At 46.4% G+C, this 18,231-nt stretch overlaps 7 protein-coding genes across 7 annotated transcripts; 5 read left to right on the plus strand and 2 right to left on the minus strand.

Moving 5' to 3' along the window:
* Positions 1 to 394: 394 nt before the first annotated feature.
* Positions 395 to 1,180, plus strand: N7529_007129 (uncharacterized protein; the record flags this gene model as incomplete). The annotated part of the gene is made up of 1 exon (XM_057242656.1): positions 395 to 1,180. One exon carries the CDS (start codon positions 395 to 397, stop codon positions 1,178 to 1,180), a length of 786 nt encoding a protein of 261 aa, XP_057098015.1.
* Positions 1,181 to 4,716: 3,536 nt separating this feature from the next.
* Positions 4,717 to 5,085, plus strand: N7529_007130 (uncharacterized protein; the record flags this gene model as incomplete). The annotated part of the gene is made up of 1 exon (XM_057242657.1): positions 4,717 to 5,085. The coding sequence occupies one exon, from the start codon at positions 4,717 to 4,719 to the stop codon at positions 5,083 to 5,085; it is 369 nt and encodes a 122-aa protein (XP_057098016.1).
* A 411-nt stretch (positions 5,086 to 5,496) lies between these two features.
* Positions 5,497 to 5,724, minus strand: N7529_007131 (uncharacterized protein; the record flags this gene model as incomplete). The annotated part of the gene is made up of 1 exon (XM_057242658.1): positions 5,497 to 5,724. The coding sequence occupies one exon, from the start codon at positions 5,722 to 5,724 to the stop codon at positions 5,497 to 5,499; it is 228 nt and encodes a 75-aa protein (XP_057098017.1).
* Positions 5,725 to 7,114: 1,390 nt separating this feature from the next.
* On the plus strand, positions 7,115 to 8,781 carry N7529_007132 (DUF2841 domain-containing protein; the record flags this gene model as incomplete). Its single annotated transcript, XM_057242659.1, has 4 exons — positions 7,115 to 7,168; positions 7,223 to 7,424; positions 7,481 to 7,861; positions 7,919 to 8,781. 4 exons carry the CDS (start codon positions 7,115 to 7,117, stop codon positions 8,779 to 8,781), a joined length of 1,500 nt encoding a protein of 499 aa, XP_057098018.1.
* Positions 8,782 to 10,690: 1,909 nt separating this feature from the next.
* On the minus strand, positions 10,691 to 11,305 carry N7529_007133 (NUDIX hydrolase; the record flags this gene model as incomplete). Its single annotated transcript, XM_057242660.1, has 1 exon — positions 10,691 to 11,305. One exon carries the CDS (start codon positions 11,303 to 11,305, stop codon positions 10,691 to 10,693), a length of 615 nt encoding a protein of 204 aa, XP_057098019.1.
* A 2,120-nt stretch (positions 11,306 to 13,425) lies between these two features.
* N7529_007134 (uncharacterized protein) lies at positions 13,426 to 14,526 on the plus strand (the record flags this gene model as incomplete). Its single annotated transcript, XM_057242661.1, has 2 exons — positions 13,426 to 13,809; positions 13,867 to 14,526. The coding sequence occupies 2 exons, from the start codon at positions 13,426 to 13,428 to the stop codon at positions 14,524 to 14,526; spliced, it is 1,044 nt and encodes a 347-aa protein (XP_057098020.1).
* Positions 14,527 to 16,901: 2,375 nt separating this feature from the next.
* Positions 16,902 to 17,930, plus strand: N7529_007135 (uncharacterized protein; the record flags this gene model as incomplete). The annotated part of the gene is made up of 1 exon (XM_057242662.1): positions 16,902 to 17,930. One exon carries the CDS (start codon positions 16,902 to 16,904, stop codon positions 17,928 to 17,930), a length of 1,029 nt encoding a protein of 342 aa, XP_057098021.1.
* Between the last annotated feature and the right edge of the window lie 301 nt (positions 17,931 to 18,231).

The following is an 18,231-nucleotide window of genomic DNA, read 5'->3' on the forward strand; positions in this document are numbered from 1 at the left end:
CTAACCGTCAATCATGCAATTATTAATACTGTCATTTTATCTCTTGGGAAGTGTTGGGTCTGGGATCTGGACTTCCCAAAATCGCGGGTCGGGTCGACCAAATAACAGTAGTATGCACGATCTTACACGGTTTTCTATGTAGCATAGGCTGTATTACATCAGAAATTTCTGTTATTACAGGCTCATGGGTCTTTGGCGGGTCATGGGTCAACCCATGGATATCCAAAAAAGCAATATGACGAAGTCTAGCAACTAGTGGATTTGAGAACTTATAACGGCACGTGACCATAGCTATCCCTGTGTCTCAATCTGGTGGCCGTTTGTACCGTTAGCAACTCACCCTTCTCTCCCCCTAGAACATTTCCTCTCGAAAATTCAGCCATTTTTCCTCCAAATGAATTCCTCTTCAAGCTTGCGCCGAGCTGATTCCTTCATTGCGGCTGGTACAGTCTCGGTAATCCATGCTGTCGACGAAAATATCGTTATCAAAGTCCGTCCCTCATCAGGGGATTTCGAACGTCAAGCTTACAATATTGAAATTCGCTGTTATGAGCGACTTGGGTGCCACGAGCACATTGCATCTTGCGAAGTGACCGAGGAAGGTCTCTTGTTGGAACGTGGAACTTGTCTTCGGGCCATGCTACAGAGTGTCAGCGAGTCTGCCATTCCTTGGGCCATGAAGGTTCAGTGGGCGCTGGAAGCCGCGGATGGTCTTGCATATATTCATAGTAAGGTGATCATTCATGCAGACGTTGGCTGTCACAACATCATCGTGGATAATGCCAATCATGTCAAGTTTATTGACTTCGCTGGCTCTGGTATCGATGGCGAAGCGCCTTTAGTCTGCTATGAATGGTGTAGCTTCCAGCCTGGTAATGAAATCGGAATCTGCACAGATATATTTGCTTTTGGGTCAATGCTTTTCGAGCTTGAAACAGGGCGCGTCCCCTACAGCGAGCTGGAAAGATCGCTGGATATGGGAAAGCTAGTGGCGGTTGTTGAGGGGTTGTTTTCAGAGCAGAAATTCCCACCTGTGGATACTCTGGCCTTCGCGTCCGTCATTTCTGGTTGCTGGAATGGCAAATACAACTTAATGGAGGAAGTCCGTCGAGATATTGCACGTTGTTTTGGGGATTACTCGGGGGTAAGGATGAATTGGGCGACATTGGGCGCTGAGTGAAATTTTTACGGCGTATTAGAGGTTGTCAAATAAGTTGGATGAGCCGTAGAAGCTACTTTTTAGTAATTACACATTTTCGTCCAACTCAGACCTCCGAGCTGTTGAATTTGTCAATGTTATCGCGATATGTGCCAATATAAAAATTACATTCAGTTGCCCCATACAGGCATGCAAATCGGCGCGATGAAGGCTGGGAATCCGTGTGTCTGTAGATATCGGTCTAGATTGATGGGTACATTTTTTGTCTTTCCATGCCGGTCATAGTTCCCTGATCGGCATTCTTGTTTTCTTGCATGTTCTTTCCAAACACCATGTCACTAAAGCTGGTGGGGCAGTCAATTTTGGCCAATGAACACATCTGGTATCTCATGCAGGAGAAAGCTTGCGCTGATTTGCCCCCCGTCTTATCCCAATCGCCTGTCTGATTCCAATCCTCCATTTTATGTAACATCCGGGATCAATAGCTTGCTATGCCCATACTTATGGCAATCATGAAATGCTTCAACATCTTGTGGGCGGTGGCTCTGACTGCTACTGTAGCTGTAGGTTGATTCACACTCGAAGCCTTGGGCTGGACAAAAAGGGAAACCAAGCTGGATGTGGATCCGTTTGCATGCCCTCCAGTCGGCATATCCGCTGCTATTGTACGTTGCATCTGGTTACAAATATCTGATCAGGGGATACTGCTGCTATGTTGTATAGGCATCACGATGAATTATCCAATATCTGTAGGCTAGTCTTCGCTGGTGAACAGGTTCAGCGAGGAGAAGTTGTTGCCTATTATTGGCTAACAACTAAGCAAAAGTGGAGATAGCAACGCACGTGAGCTCCGCAGGAAGCGGACTCAGTCACTTTCCTGGCCGGGTGCATAATTAGATTGTTCACACAGCAAAATTTAATCAGAGAGTAGATTACGAGGTGCACTCAATAGTATCTATTCCGTGGATTGCAATGCCTATGCAATTAATAAAATTAAGATGCAATTTTGAGGCAAAATTAGCCTATAAAGCTGGAATATCATTTCTGCAGTATTCTTATAGAAGTACTGGTAAAATTGAATGACGAGGGAGGGTATATCGCATGGTTGGGAGCATTTGGATTAAGCATGAATTGAGAGCCAGCACCCGCTGAGGGGGGACAGGAAATATGGTGAGGCGGAGGTATGGCTGAATTAGATGGGAAACTTTTAGTCTCCATATCTGAGCGGTAGGTCAGCGTGTTTGTTTTTCATACAGTGAAAAACGAGGCATTGGCCCGCTTTTAATGCCAATCAGTGGCAGGATAAGAATTAGAAACAATAAGTGCATGGCTGAGATACGACTACAAATGGTCCGACGCACAGGCGCTGCTCCCGCGACTACCCAACGCCACAGAAGCAGTTGCAATTTGAGGAAACCTGTAGATGTTGCATTTCATTGCTGTAGCTAGTGAGACTTTCCTGTTGGGCTCTTCTACAATACCGCATCGACCATTAACTCACGCTGGGCAATCGGCGCCATCATGTTGGAATCACGCCAAAACCTCTGGCTAGGTTCACAGCGATTAATAGCCGTAATGTCCATCCCGCTGAATAAAATGAGTTTGAAACTTGTATTTATTCAGTCTCAATCAAACTTCATGCCTCAGTTTCTTGACTTTTCTTGCTCTTGCAGCCATCGCAGAGTGACTGAACAGTTTGTGTCCTTTTTTTCTTTCCTTTACAGGGCTTATTCAAACATCGCTGCCAGCCAACTTTTTCTTTCCGCCCCTTGCAGCATAACCAAATGTAGTATAAGGCTGTACACATGATGCGGAATCTTAGAGTTCTTTCAAATTAGGAAGAAGTTCTAGAGAGTGAAAGAACAATATTTGGGCCAGACTCACCGTGCGGAACTTGATATCACAGGTAGAATATTGAACACCACACAGAACTTCTATGTTTTCAAGAGTATTCTTTCAGATTAGCATAAGACTGTGGAATGGGATTGGTTGAGTAAGCCTTACAGTGTAGTGTGCAGGGCGGAAAGTTATAGGAAGGTAGTATAGACTTAAAGATGCCACGCAAGCTTCGTGGGCTTTAAATATGTGTCTCCACGGTAAATAGTATGAGCTGCTCTCTTGCCAATGTTTGATGATGAGCTTGATCTACAGCCCCAAATACCGCAAGACATAGCAAAATACCAGGCAAGATGAGAGCTATCGAAGCCTAGACTACCACCATGTCCAAATTTGTGCTTGAGATTCAAAAGTCTTATGTAGATCAGGCGCTAGTATACAAAGCTTGAAGATCAAAAACAGTTTTAGGCATGATTTTTTTCAGCGAGATTTTGCAAACAACTCCACCTTCCGGCTGCATTGTCACCATATTTATCGATCAATCTGGGCGTCCCTATACTCCTGGTCCCGCCACTTTCCAAAATACCCCAATTTGTCCCCGAACCCCTAGCAGCTTCCAGCTGTATGGATGGATTAAGAAAATCACATTGCATAAAATAAGATGACTCACAGCCCATAATTAGAACTAATGCTTCTTGCTCCCGCTCCAGATATCATCCATGAGCTATCATATTGCCTGGCCAGAACCACTCTCCACTGTTCTACAAACAATTTAAGATACAGATCACCGTGGATCCGGTGGGAGACAGTGAATTGATTGTAAATTCCTCCTGCCCTAAACAGGACAGCCGAAGGTACTAGGGCAGGACTCAAACCTTCCTTCGGCCAAATAGCTGATCAGATGATGTGACCTACCAGAAAGCTGGCCAGTATTAGCCAAGTCAGAACACTGGGGCGTTATTTGGCTCGTGACCCAACCTGTCCGATGCCAAGAGAAAGTCTGTTATCTGAAGCCTGATTTTCACAGGAAGAATGGGAATGCTACCCGTACGGCCGGAAGGCTGAGTTTGAGAATCAGGGAGAGCCCCGTTCTCGGAAATCGCCCTGGCCTCTGCGTGATAGCGCGATATAGTGATTGACCCACCAAAGTACTCTAATTGGGAAAATCTTGCGGACCTTCCAGGGCCTGTTCCCCAACCAGGTGGCTCCGGGTGGCCGATTTTCCGAGTCACACTCAATGATATCTATTCCGCGGATTGCAATGCCTATGCAACGATTAACGAAAATCAAGATGCAATTTGGCAACTTTTTGAGGCAAAGTTAGCCTTCGAAGCTGGAATATCATTTCTGCAGTATTCTTTGCTGGGTGTCAATTTGGACATCCCTGTTTTTTAAGCCTGAAATGTGCCTGCTGTCCTGCAGGCTGTATCACACAGCTCACGGATGGCAAGACAGGGGTTCAAGACGTTCCGCTGGGGCTCCTAGGAGCTAGATCGTGTAGGCTGCTAAAAACCTCTTGTGTCTAAAAATATCATTGGATACATTAACTCAAAACTTATGTATAGGCCAGCTTCGCGGTCTTTGGAAATTCAAGGGCGAGGGACCATTACATAAAGAGTTTCACCCGCTTCTTTCTCCGATTGACATCCGTCAGCGTTGATCCCTTCTAAAGCAGTCCACAGCCTCACATTTGAAGTGCTTTTTTTGCCTTTTCTGCCAATATGACCAGAGTGCAACTTCGCGAAAACCCACCCTCTGTATATTTTATCTTAAAAGACTATGCGATCCCACCGAAACAGATGAGTGGACGTATCCCTTTGTCACTGACACCAAATGGCCTACGCGTTCATTGGATCACGAAGGCTCTGGGCTACCCTCCAGAAGATTCACACAAGCTTGTCGACCGTTGTCATATCTCGAATATTGAACAACTGGGCTCACTTGACAATATAATTGTGGGCGGCAAGATTGACCAGCCTCTGAAATCTATCGATGAGAAAATCACAGATTATACAACCCTTATGGTGTCTTGGCATTGGATTAAAAATTGCGATGGTGAGTTTCTCATCAAACAGCTGGACGATCCTTGAATATCTCTTTAATATATAAGAATAGGAAGCTGTCCGTTCCAAAATGAACTTACACCGCTCTTGTGGAAGGCAAAGCGCTCCTTGAACAAGATGAAAAGTACACAAATTTGCCAGGGAGGGGGAGAAGCCATCACCGGCGAGAAATGGCTCGAAAAAAGCATATCATGAAGGAAAAGAGAAGGCGTTGGCGGCTCAGGCGCAACCGATTGATATACTACCGTGTGGAATCTTTGTGCTAAGAAAGGTAGGATGTTACCGAAGGGTACTGCTTCTGTGTCGATGTTTTTTTATAGACAGACATGTAAAGACTTGCTCAGTTGGATCACTCAGTGGTCTGAGCCCACTCAAATAGCCCAGCACGATTAGTTACAAGACAATCAAGAAAAGCATCATGGTCTTGCACCCCTTCCGTCAACTGCATTCACTCCATTTTGCTGCGTCCCTTGTCACTCCACTTTCCTCCACCCCCTCCATTTTGCTGCTCTTCTCCCCAATCTCCCCAATCTTCCCAATCTCCCCAATCTTCCCAATCTCCCCAATCTTCCCAATCTTCCCAATCTTCCCAATCTCCCCAATCTCCCCAATCTTCCCAATCTTCCCAATCGCTGACCAAGCGAGACCAAAATGAATTAATGACATCAATGGGGCTTTTTGCCGGAGATTGTTGGGCATCAAAAAACACTGCATATCTCGTACAAACTACACGAAGAGGGAGGAAGCATCATTGACTACAGCGCCACGACAAATAAGGGAGTAAACGGAGTAAATGTCCAGGAAAAAGGAAAAACGAGTAGATGGAGAAATCAAGCGGGGCTGAGCAGTGGGTGGAGGAAATAGGAGTGAGAGCAGCAAAATGAAGGGGTGGAGAGAAGTGGATAAAATGAAATAGTTGGAGGAGAAATCAAGCGAAGCCGAGCGCGAGTTGGTGGAGGGAGGAGTAGTGAGTGCAGCGGAGTGGAGAAATGCAGCAAAACAGAGTAGGTGCAGTGAAATGGAGGAGATGGAAGGAATAAATCTGTGGGGATGCGGCTGTTGTTTAGGTACGTATCATCAGCTCCTAGGCGCGTCTGTCATTGGTCCATACAGCCTCAGGGTAAAAACAAAACCAAAGCTCCTAGAACTTATTTCCGCCTACGTAAGTAGCATTGTTTGTGTTCCAGGACTTGGTTGCTAGTGCCGGGGCACTTTGTTGCTGACATCCGAAGATCGAGAACAAAATATTGTTATAAATATACCTTTAATCTACAAATAGTGGAACAGGGATCCTGGATCGGGTCCCAAAGTCTACTGCATGTACCTTTGAAAATGCGCTAATTTTGCTGCATGTATACAATCAAAGAGGGATTCGGATTTTGGATCATTCATGCTGAATTGATGGTCGTATTTTTAAAATTTGTCCTTTGGTCATTCTCACTTTTAAGCCTATAACTGAAAAAGGCTGGCATATCCCCTTCTTATTCTTTTTGGTTTTTATACATCCTCAGCTTGACTCAAGATATTTCATTCTCAACTTTCCCAGCCCCAAGTATCACCTTTCGTTTACTTGGGAACACAAAAAGTGGAGGCTTCCTTTCGTTCCTGCATCCCGGTCACGAACTGTTACTGCGCTGCGGTTATCCGCTTTCTATCTCCATTGAGACACCTGCACATTGTCAACTCCAACTGTGTGAGTACATCCTGCCAATCTTCTTCCGGTTCTGTTAGATCTCGGTTGTCGGAATACCAGCGTTTGTCCTACTGGTTCTCATACCGGAGGAGGAATGGCCTTTCCGCCGTTGGGTGTTCATGAATACCCTCTCCCGGGGACGGACTGGTGCTGCCGAAGGTGCTTAGAAGCAGTTGGCTGACTGTAAATCCACAGCATTGGTACCAGCTTCTTCGCAAGAGTTGGAACTCCCTCTCTCGAGTAACACTATCTGTAAAGAGAACAGTACGCCTCCTGGGCGTGCAGTAGCATTCTTCTTGAGACGATTGCGTCCCCACCGCCTTATCCGCCACGAGGGTTTACAGTAAACCAACAAGCGGAGCCATGAAGAGGTCTGCCTCGGCTCTCGAAGGCCTCCCAGAACGGGGTGATGTTCCTGTATGTTGTTCTGTAAGAGAAATTTGGGTTCCCTCTTACTGACACCCGATTTAGCCAATGATGGCCAACTCCCGCTCATCATTCAGCCCTCCCTGTGCTCACTTTGCCATGATTTATCTTGACTGTAATGGCAAGCTTAGGGTTGATGAATCATCTTCTATTCAAGAGCAAAGTTACACTATATTCACCCCAGAAGTCCGTCGGAACTTCCTCGAGATTCTGGGTAAATATATCGGCTATTATGCCTCTGATTACCGTACGTCATGGTTCCAGCCCCTAAGTCTAATCATATATGCTAATACCAATATGCAGAGACAATGGATACAACTCCCCATCGGGTGAGACGTCGCAAGGGCAACACTACTGCTCTTTCTGTCTGCTACGACCGCCTGACTGGGCAGGACGCTAATAGCGAGAACGCCCCTAGCGAGTCTACCGAAATGGCTCCTCTCTGTATTGGAAATGCCCAAAAGGTCACGGGCTACTATGAAGGTGCCTTAAAGCACTTCCTACAGCTGAACTGCCGCGTGGTTGCCAAGGCATTCATCAAATTCATCGAGCCTCGGAAGCAGGTCCGACACCCTTACAACGGTGGATCTGCCCCCGGTACTACTGGTGACCCAGAAAAAACCAGGCCCGAGTGGTGGCCTTCTGGTGTTATGCACAAGGAGCCCGACCACTTGAGAAAAGAGCGTATGATTTACCTACGGCCTTGGTTATTGATCTACTTTCTTACTTTATTTTCAACAGACCGCATTAAGCTCTTGATTCACATTATCCGCAAGCTCGGCTCTTACGGCATTACTGCCGATAAGCTTATGGATGTTGCTGGTGACACCAAGCGGAGCTTGAAGCACCCATCCCATATCGAGATCATTCACGAGATCCTCCAGGTCCGTAGGATGGAGGAGCGTTTCGAAAGAGGTGAAATCAGCGCCGACACGGTCGTCTACACCATGATCCGCAGCCATAATCTTAAGGGTGATGAAGAAGACGACTCCGCCACCTCAGTGGCTATCATGAAGCCCGAGCACATCAGCCATGTATTAATGAACCCCACCTCATCATTCGAGCAAGCATCTACCTCCTTAACCACACCTATCAACAATATCCCATCAGACTGCTCCCTCCCAGGCAGGTTCCTCATGGCGGAGCCTCTCAACTTCGAAAATCCCGCCCGCCAAGGTCGCCCCTACTACGCCACACCTCCCCAATGTTCCGATTCATTGTCGCAGTCCATGCTCAGCACTCCCATGGCAGCAGAGAACATCAGCCCCCACGACGTCTCGGTCTCAGCTTTCGACGACTCCGCTCACAACACCTACCCAAACTTCACTCTAGGCGTAAGTGGTCACTACGATACCTGGACACCGTCTTTCCGCCAGAACATCTTCAGCCCTGTCGACTACGCTACACAGGCATCTAGTCAGGGTATGCCCCAGCCGTTAATGAACTGCCAGATTCCCATGGTATCGCACGTGCATGACATGTCTCATCGCCATGCCCAGCTGCCCAGCATGGCCTCCATCCGCCAGAAATCCATGTCTTTCTGCACGGGATCGCTGGGCCACCCACATCCTAACGAGATGCTATCTCCCGCACCGTCTAATTGACTGATAGGGTGTGAGTTTCTTGTCCCGAATGTTTTGACTCGAGGACGGCGTTAAAATGGGGCATGGGTATGGGTATAGTGTTACGGACATGCTAGTCACCAATTATATGCGGGACAGCAACTTACTGATGGGCCACCGAGAGCCAACCGATCTATCTGTCATCCAGATCACGTGCAACATCCAATACCCAGGCATCCCCAGGATATCAGGAAAAGAGAAACCACGATCATGCTCAGTGAGCAAGAGCATGATCCACCCTGATCAAGACCCACTTGCAGAGGAAATCAGGTACATAGGTTGTTCTCCGTAACAACAAACCCCTGCACCGCAAGTTGCCATTCTGGGTAAAAGGCAACACGTGACCGTGACTCCCGTATCGACTCCAGGAGTATACGGAGGAGTATACGGCGACTCCCAGATATACCCCCGGGGTAGATCTAGGAGTAGGAACGAAGGATATATAAGGACACTCATTTCATGTACTTAGTTTAGTTCTTCGTCTTCAATTACACATTGTTACTTGTGAATACCTTTGGAACTTCAGAGACTCTTTACTTGATTATAACTTGACACACACTACGACTAGACCAATACCTCGGTATAGATCTATTCGGCGCACTACCTGGCATCGTTCCTCGATACCCTCTACAGGACTCATCCCGCAGTAAGGCCTGTTAGGCAACGGAAAGGTTGAGAGACAGATCGTTGAGGTTGGAAGTCTGCAGGAAACCAGAGAAGTATTTCCCGATTCTATCTAACATAACTGTGACCAGTTAGCTGTGTGTAACATATAGGTATTAACGAACATATGAGTGATCTCACTGGTCAACAAACTTAGGGCTTATCATAAGACTTTGCCAGGGGAGTTGTTGTTGCTCTCTTCTTTTTTTATTTATATTTGTTTACTGTGGTATAAGAACCTGGGTATCATCTTGACAGGTGACGGTACAAACAGGGTCTGTTTGCTGCTTCGTTTTTTTTGAAATATTTGGGTTTTGTTTGATTTGAAGTGATTTATATTCCGGTCTTTAGCTTTGTTCTGTGATTTTTTTCTTCGATTTTCATTCTTTTTGTCTATTTATTTATTTTGCTGTTGGCCTCGTGCTTATTCTGGTTCTGGTTCTTTTCTTCTATTGACCTGTTTACGTACATTTGCGGTGAGACCTGAGCAGAGCAACCATAAATTGGCTCTTTGTTCTCATACCTTTCTAGAGGTATAGTCAATAGGATGATCGAATACTACACGAGCCTGTGCCTTGGCTGCAGCGAGCCCTTGTCAATTGTAGCCAATCAGACCCCGTACCTACTGTTGTTTTTTGTCTTTGGGTAAACAGGAACGCAAGGAAGTATATTGAAACAGAGGAAGCGGTGACGTTTGTAGTTGGCCAAGACCGGGGAGTATGTCAGCAGAGCTTAAGAAGTTGCTTTTTGGACAGTCATAAGCTTTCAAGGCGAGCCGAAAGTTGAGAGGAACACATATCGGAATGAAGTCATACCGACTCAAAGATTTGAAATCGTAATCAGGAGTTGCCTAGAGAGATCACATAAGAGAGCCCAGTAAGAACCACCTTCTTTCATTTCCAGGCTCTTTCCTCGAGGTTCCGCTATGTCCATCTTTTCCATGATGGCTCCATGGAGACCGTATCTATCTTCATCTAGCTTGTGTAAAGTCTTCCCATGTTTTGGCCGCATAAATGTGCGCTATCCTGTGGCGCGCACGGTCTAACCATTAGAATTGATGCTTGAACTACAGTAAAATACAGCGACGATGTGCGGGAATGTGACCATATACCATTTAGTATGGCCAATTAGTCTGACTAAGATTCAATGAGGTAATGGCCCACCCAGGATCTTCATCAATTCCCCACCGATCAAGACCCGGTCATACCCCATCATTCCAAACATCTTCTCAGGGCTTTTGCCCGCTTGGACAAGGCATCTCCCTTTGGAAAATTGCAACTGCTGACTCAAAATGACTTTTAGAGCCTTGGGTGATCAGTAGAGTCCCTAGTGCAGCAGGCTTGCCAATGGCCCAAATGAAACTTTGATGTTCTTTAGGATCCAACTTGATGCAGAACCCATTGCCGCAGCTCGGTTTGGCTGAGACCAGGAAGTGAATTTGAGCAATCCATCGCTTGCTTTTCGGGGTACAAAAAACATCGACCTCGGGCACCTCGCCATGTATAACCGAAATTTCCAGCTTGGTCTCTTCCCAGAACTCGCGGATCAAAGAATCCAGTACTGTTTCCTTTGGGTCACATTTTCCACCAAATGCTTCGTAGAAATTTGGTGACGAGTCATCTGCGGCGCGTTTCCCCAAAAGCACCCCTACTTTCCCTTCCTTCCAGTCGCAAAGCCAGGCCCTCACACTGATTCCGGTTACTTGATCGAGATTTTCCGGGGCATTAAGCTCCGTTTGAAAGCTTTGAAGAAACAGCTCCAATGGCACATTAAACTTTCGAAGACTTTCTGGAACCCGACAAGTTCCGTATGGGGTGACGAGAAGAAAAAAACCGTTGACCATGTTTATGAACGGCGCGGACAATGACCTAAGCCACTATGTGACCAGTGTTAGAATTATCTGCCAACCCATTTGGTATGAGGCAAAGAGACAAACCTTGATAACACGATTTGAGCCAAAGTAATGTGTGGAGGGATTTTGAGAGCTGGATTGACAAAGGTTGGGAATTCGGGCCTTTAACCCATAGTAGGTTCCAGCTGTATTGATGTATTAAGAAAATCACATTGCGATAAATAAGATGACTCACAGCCCATAATTAGAACTAATGTTTCTTGCTCCCGCTCCCGATATCACCCATGAGCTATCACATCGCCTGGCCAGAACCACTCTCCACTGTTCTACAAAACCGTACACCGAATCATGAAAATCAAGCTTGGAATGTGACAACTAAACCCTTGAATGCATTAGCGGTAATTCAGAATGGTAATAAGATTAGCTGTGCTACTCCAGTTTTCTTACAGGGAAGGGAATGTAATGCCGATCCCCTTCCCCATAATACCATACAGCGCAGTGAAAGGAGATCCAGATGTGCGGCAAGGCACTGTGGGCCACCGAATGTTCCAATGTAGTGCTTGCTAGGATATGAATCCTGAAGTGTACCAAAGACTTTAGTTTCCACCTTCCGGAATTGCGGGCTAGAATTCTGAGCCTTTGATCTAAGCTCAGGCTTGCATGCACATTCACCGACTACCAGATGGGCATTGCATATGAGGCTGACTTTCGGTGCTTTGGCGCTCATCAGCAGTGGAGAAAACCTTGCAAAATGAAGCCGCTACCCTGAAGTGGAGATGGCCATGGAGGTGGGTGGACATCAGGAGGAATACGTCAGATTCACTTCCCGGGCCCCCCGGCACAAACAATGATACTTCGTATCGAATGGAAACACCTTAGGCATATTATGGAGACGGTTTTCGATGTTGAGAGGTGGGGCTTGGGTGCGGTCAAGAAGCCTAGCATGTTGTTCCTAGGGGCTGAGTGATCCACTGATGCATAAGCTCATTGGATGGGGAAACATGCAGCATGGCCTTCCAATTCTCATTGGGAATATCTTTCGTGTGTGTCAAGGACCCCGAGATAGCAAAGCTATTGGCTCCAAAATGCAGGGCTGGAGCGAAATCAGAAGTCTGGACGCGAGGTGCATACTTTAGTGCGGTTTGGCGAGCACTCCCTCTACGCCTCCTGATAATAATAAATATGTATTCAATCCCCTTTCTCTGCGATTCGTACTAGTACAAACAAGGTGAGATCAGCTCAGCTCATTTTGGGGTTACTGATATTCACAACCACGACAGGATATCACTATTCTGGGCCGCGTGCGAGGGCTACGAGTCTGTGGTGAAAATCTTACTTGAAACCGAACATGTTGATGCCAACTGCAGTGACTCCAACGGCAAAATACCCCTGCACGCAGCTATTCAGCACGGCCATGAAGCGGTTGTGAAGCTTTTACTTGAGACCGGGCGTGGTGATGCTGATTCAAAATTTGCATGTTTCTTCATGGAAGATCACATGATAGAGGGCCTTGGGTGTAGGATAATTTCGAAATAACGCTGCCTCGTTACCTGCCCAAGTGATCTCTGGGATTATGTTACAAATCTAATGTTTTACACAATGATGCAATGCGTACGGAGCCTCCAGGTACGTGGTAGTCGATCAAAGAGGCTTCGAACTCGTGAAAATCTGGAACATGACCTATCAACCCAGCCGTTGTCTCCACAAAATGCAGGACTGGAGCTGGAACAGAGGTCTAGAGGCGCTGTACATACTCTAGCGCGGTATAGCAAATACCTGCTCTCGGTCTCTGGATGATAGACCTGTTCCGCCCCCTGTTTGAGCCTTGTATATAAGTAACATTTATATGGGAGTAGGTTAGCCTATTAAGATTAATTGCATCTCCATACTTCGATACTCATCCACAACGCTTATATTTGAGAATCCCCTCCCTGTCGTACACAGAGACAACATCACAACAGGCAGGTATTATCTCACATCTCTCGTGTCACCTTTCGCTTTGAAATATTGAAATTATCAGATTGCTAACCATTCACCGAAATCTGCATTAGTTCCTTTGTTGTACGTCAGAGATTCCGTGGCCATCGTTGAAAATAAAAAATCTGCTACAAATGGCTCAAGGCAATCGCGTGAGAAGACTTTATTCTGATCTTGAACGAGCCACTATTGTGAATCCCCAAACCCTGTTAGATTATCTCCTTGCATGCTATCCAGTTTTCCTCATGCTGTCATTCGCCGTGGTCTATATAATCCAAGTGTTCGTCAAGAGCAAGACCGAACAAAAAGACCCGCAGAACAAAGATAGCCAGGTTTCCAGGCAGATCCGGAACCCGATGGCTTTCAGACAGATTCAGCCTTTCTCCCGCAGCGTCAAACAATGCTTCAACTGGCTCTCAGCTGGTGTGCTTGTGACGTTCCTTGCAAATGCGACGATATATACTACCCATGTGTTAATGGCGCGCTCCGAGTGTTGGTGGCGCGGGCAGTCTGCAGTGGTGCGTCTCTATGTGCTTCGTTCAACATTGTTATGTGTTAAATCCTAACAACCGCAGATTTATATCGTCGGCTCTATTTTTGCCTACACAGTTATCCTTGTCAGCATACTCGATACCACCCCGTCCCCGACGGCCGCTCAACGTACATGTTGGTCCTTCGCCATTCCTACCGAGCTCATCATTCTTACAACCTCCCTCTCAATTTACAACTCAGAACATTATGAGCCAGTAGTCGGAGACCCCAACGGAGGCGCGATGCACCAAAGGATCACCTTCTGGGAGTGCATGGAAGCGATCCCCAACGGTGTCCGTATATTGATTCTGGTCTCTCTTTTTCTACTCTACTCTGCCAAGTCCGGTGCTCTCATAGGCCATGACGGAGATTCGGAGGAAGACCAAGGTTGTGTGACTGAGACAACCAGGCTGCTGAACCCTCCGCGCACAGAGATTTCTGTTGTTAATGGTCACGTCTCTGGTTCAACAAGTGGAATTGCAAGACCCGCGGAGCCCAAACCACGGAGTTCCTGGGCACGACCAGAAGCATTACCATCTAGGAGCTATGTGGAGTATCTTAGTGGCTTCTCGCGTTTTTTTTCCCTACATGTGGCCCTCCGAGTTCCCCCGCCTACAGGCTGTGGCAGTGATTTGTTTCCTGCTTGTGATTCTCCAGCGAGTTCTCAATGTGTGGATACCCATTCAGATTGGGACAATTACTAGAAAAAAGCGCAAAAGGTCATTTTCGACATGCAGGTTGGACTATCGAAGAAACTTGATCATTGAATATAAATCTAGTAATGTATACATATTATATGATTCGGCATGTGTTTGGAATGAATATATGAATATGTAGAGCTCATCACACGGATCCCGGAGTCAGCCCATCTATATTGCACTTGCAATGTCTGACCCAGTAATTAATGTCACTAACGAAACGCCGAGCAATACCTCTTTTTACGCCATTCTTTATAAAGAAGTGTGGATCCTGATCCTCATGAACTTGCATGAGGTCTAGTCCATCTTCAAGCGCAGCATCGCGGGCCTTACGAAACTCTGCCTTGAGATTTTCATCGTTGACCTGTGATTGCTGCCAGTCACTATATTCAACAATAGCAAGGTCCCGCAGATTAGGGATTTCGAGGAAACTCGCAAGGTCTTTTCCTGGACACATGGTCGGCACTGGAGTCGGGTGTAGTTGGCACAGATAGAGGAGAAGACTGCGCAGGAAGGACGTTTGTTTGCACGTAGATCTTCACTATTCCATGGTATTCCATTGATGATCGACCACTAGTCCCGATTAGGGTAAATGTCAGCATCTAATCTTGAAGGCCCTCATAAACAAATCTGCGTCTTATTCCTAGCCCAGGGGATCAGAGCAAAATAAATTGAGCCGATGCCAGGAATCTAATTATACGAAACATAATAATGTATATCGATATTTGCGTGTTGATGCTATTTAAGAGTGAAATATTCATGGACGGTTTTTCAACGATCAGTAAATTGAGGGCGATAACTTTCGATGGATCTTCATTAGCCAATCGCCTACGACTTCAATCACGTGCATCATCCAACACCTCCGCACACTCCAACCGAAAAGCCAGTTTCAGAATATAGTTTTGCCGATATTTACCGTCTAGAGTATATGGTGGATGTTATAGCGTAGGTATTTGGTAAACTAAGAACGTAATTCTAGTATCAAATACCTGCCAATACCTTGAGCAGGCAGACAAGAGGCTGAACGAAAATAACAATACGGTGTTGATTGAGATGAATAGTTGATTTAATGCCTCAATTTTGATCCTGAATATCATTCATGGCATTTATTCAGCACCACCTTCGCCGGGTTTCTGCAGAGCTGAACTACCTCACCCAAGCCCCAGGAACACAGAACCCTTTCCCAACATTATGAGCGTACACATTTCTCGCTGCCTTCAGCTCGATTTTCAGCACACGTCCCAAGATACTGCGCGAAGAACTTGGAATCTTCACTCTATCGTAAAATCAGTGAAGTGTTCCAGGTGTATCGAGGCAAAAGGAGCATACTATGAGCACTGCAGAACTTCGATCCACTCTCAGCCCAATCACTACAGCCTTGCTTAACACACCTGATGGCAGGGCTTGGCATCTTGAGTAGGTGAAAGTAGGGGCTTCAAATTGTTGATGGTGAAGCGGTTGGTGTAAAAGGTAGAGTAGAAAGTAGTAGAAATGCAGCAAGAAAGCAATAGAGTTGAAGACTTCTTGTCGATATTCACGAGCAACTCCGGGAAAGAACCTCCTATTTAAGGTCCAGTCTGCCAACACGGATGCAATGCTGTCCGCTGATGCATGCGATACATCAAGCTGGCCTGGTGCTGCATCTGCATCAGTCACATTGCCAAGCGGGACACCGGCCTATGAAGTCCGGTAGCCAAGCGCCGCGGCTGAAAGTGTTTCGCTATCATATTTGATAAGCACGAGGCCAAAGAGTAAATCGGATGCTCCTCGCGAGTCATGGACCACTGATTGTGACAGATATTGCACCTAATTCTAGTCTTCTACGACTACAAGGTCTGTGCGGTAGTTAACGATGGTCATTGCGCCAGTAAAAGACACGTGTCAATCGGACAGGTCTATGTACTTTTGCATATTATTTGGCACGGCTCATTCCTCTGTTTTGCTTTCTCAAGCTACCCACGTTCAATTGCCAACAATGGCAATTTGGGATTGTGATTACGAAGATTGCGACAACCCTTCTGTTCGCACGTATGGGGCCTGTGTCCTTTGTGATCACCATTTTTGCGTGAAACATCTGGGGCCAGAGTATCATACATGCCCAAATTGGGAGGTTTGTCATTCAAATTCTGAGAATTGAAGCAGCTACTGATTTCTTCGGTCTGAACAGGATGAGTGTCATTACGGCCCTGCTGCTCAAGAGGCCGAAAAGAAAGAAATCAATACTCTTATTGGAAAAATCGACATATTAGCGCTCACTCAGCGCGCTAGCAGTCTCCGTAATGGCCTTGCGTGCTCCGTGGCCCAGGGTCTCCAATACGATAGAGCTTTGCGCAGCTCAGTCATGGGAGGTATGAATTATCATATCGAGATTGTATTTGAAGATGGAATCAGCTGGCTCGCGCGCATTCGAAGATTCAACGCTACTTCCCCACACCCCGGAGCTGCGGGATTACATCCTGGGCAGCGAAGTCTCAACCTTGCAATTCTTGAGCAAGACAAAAGTTCCTGTTCCTGCGGTTTTTGACTTCAATCCGGACGAATCAAACCCTGTCGGTGTTGGTTATATTCTTATGGAGAAGTTGCCTGGGAAGTCCTTGCGGTGGTCTCTTGCTTCCCCAAAGCAGAGGCAAAAAGTTACTAGTCAACTTGCGGATATCTACATTGAATTGAAAGGTTTCCCCTTCTCGATGATGGGTTCTTTCGATCAGCAGAACTCTTCTCATATTGGACCCATTGCACGAGAGTCTTTGGCCGACTTTGAGAACCGCCATATGAGAATACTTGGGCCTTATACGTCTTCAGAAGAATATTTCAACGCACACATTCGATTGATATTGGATTTGATAATACGACAAGAATCCTACGTTAACCGCCCCGTCGATGCTTTCCTGATACACCGTTTCCTCCTAGAAATCATCTCCAAAACCATCTCAAAAAATCACCTCGACGATGGGATGTTCTACTTGAAACATGCGGACGAAAAGGGAGACCAGATACTCGTTGACAATGAATTCAACATAACAGGCATTATTGACTGGGAATGGGCGCAGACAGATTCAAAGTCAGCAGCTTTCAATTCTCCCATTGTGCTTCTTCCGGTTGCTGATTTTTACGAGGGGGCTGATTATATCGGAAAAGATGAAATCTATTTTGCCGAGTGCTTGGAAGAGAAAGGACATCCAGATCTTGGGGAGATAGTCAGAAATGGGCGGCTTCTTCATCGAATCCAATTTTGTTGTGGATATGACCTTGACGATTGGGACGGATTCATTGGGCTTTTTTGCGGGCTGCTGAAGATATTGGGCATCGAAGGGGACTCAAACTGGGAAACTTGGAAAGCGGACGCTTTAGAGCGCTATCGAGAGGATCATCAACTACAGCAACTTCTCGGACTGTCCGAAGGTAAATGAAAGCGGATACAGTTTCAAACGCTTAACTTACGCTTTGCTGCGACGACTTTGGCGAGCAGTGACAGAATAGGCAGAGTGTCTTAGTGTGTCATAAGGTTGGTAGAATGTGGACATAATGTTTCCTCGATGAGGATAAATAGATGTCAGGTAAATGAACATTGGCACTGTACTATTTCACCGTGTAATCCTGTCTCGGCGTTTGAAGTCGAGTTTGGCGCTTGGGGCGACATTTTCTCCTCTTTTGGTGTGGACTGCCGCTGGATAGGAAGCAGGCCACGTTGGATGGAGCAGCTACCAAAGT

This window comes from Penicillium soppii (genome assembly GCF_028829465.1).
Source record: "Penicillium soppii strain IBT 18220 chromosome Unknown utg000005l, whole genome shotgun sequence".
NCBI lineage: Eukaryota > Fungi > Ascomycota > Eurotiomycetes > Eurotiales > Aspergillaceae > Penicillium > Penicillium soppii.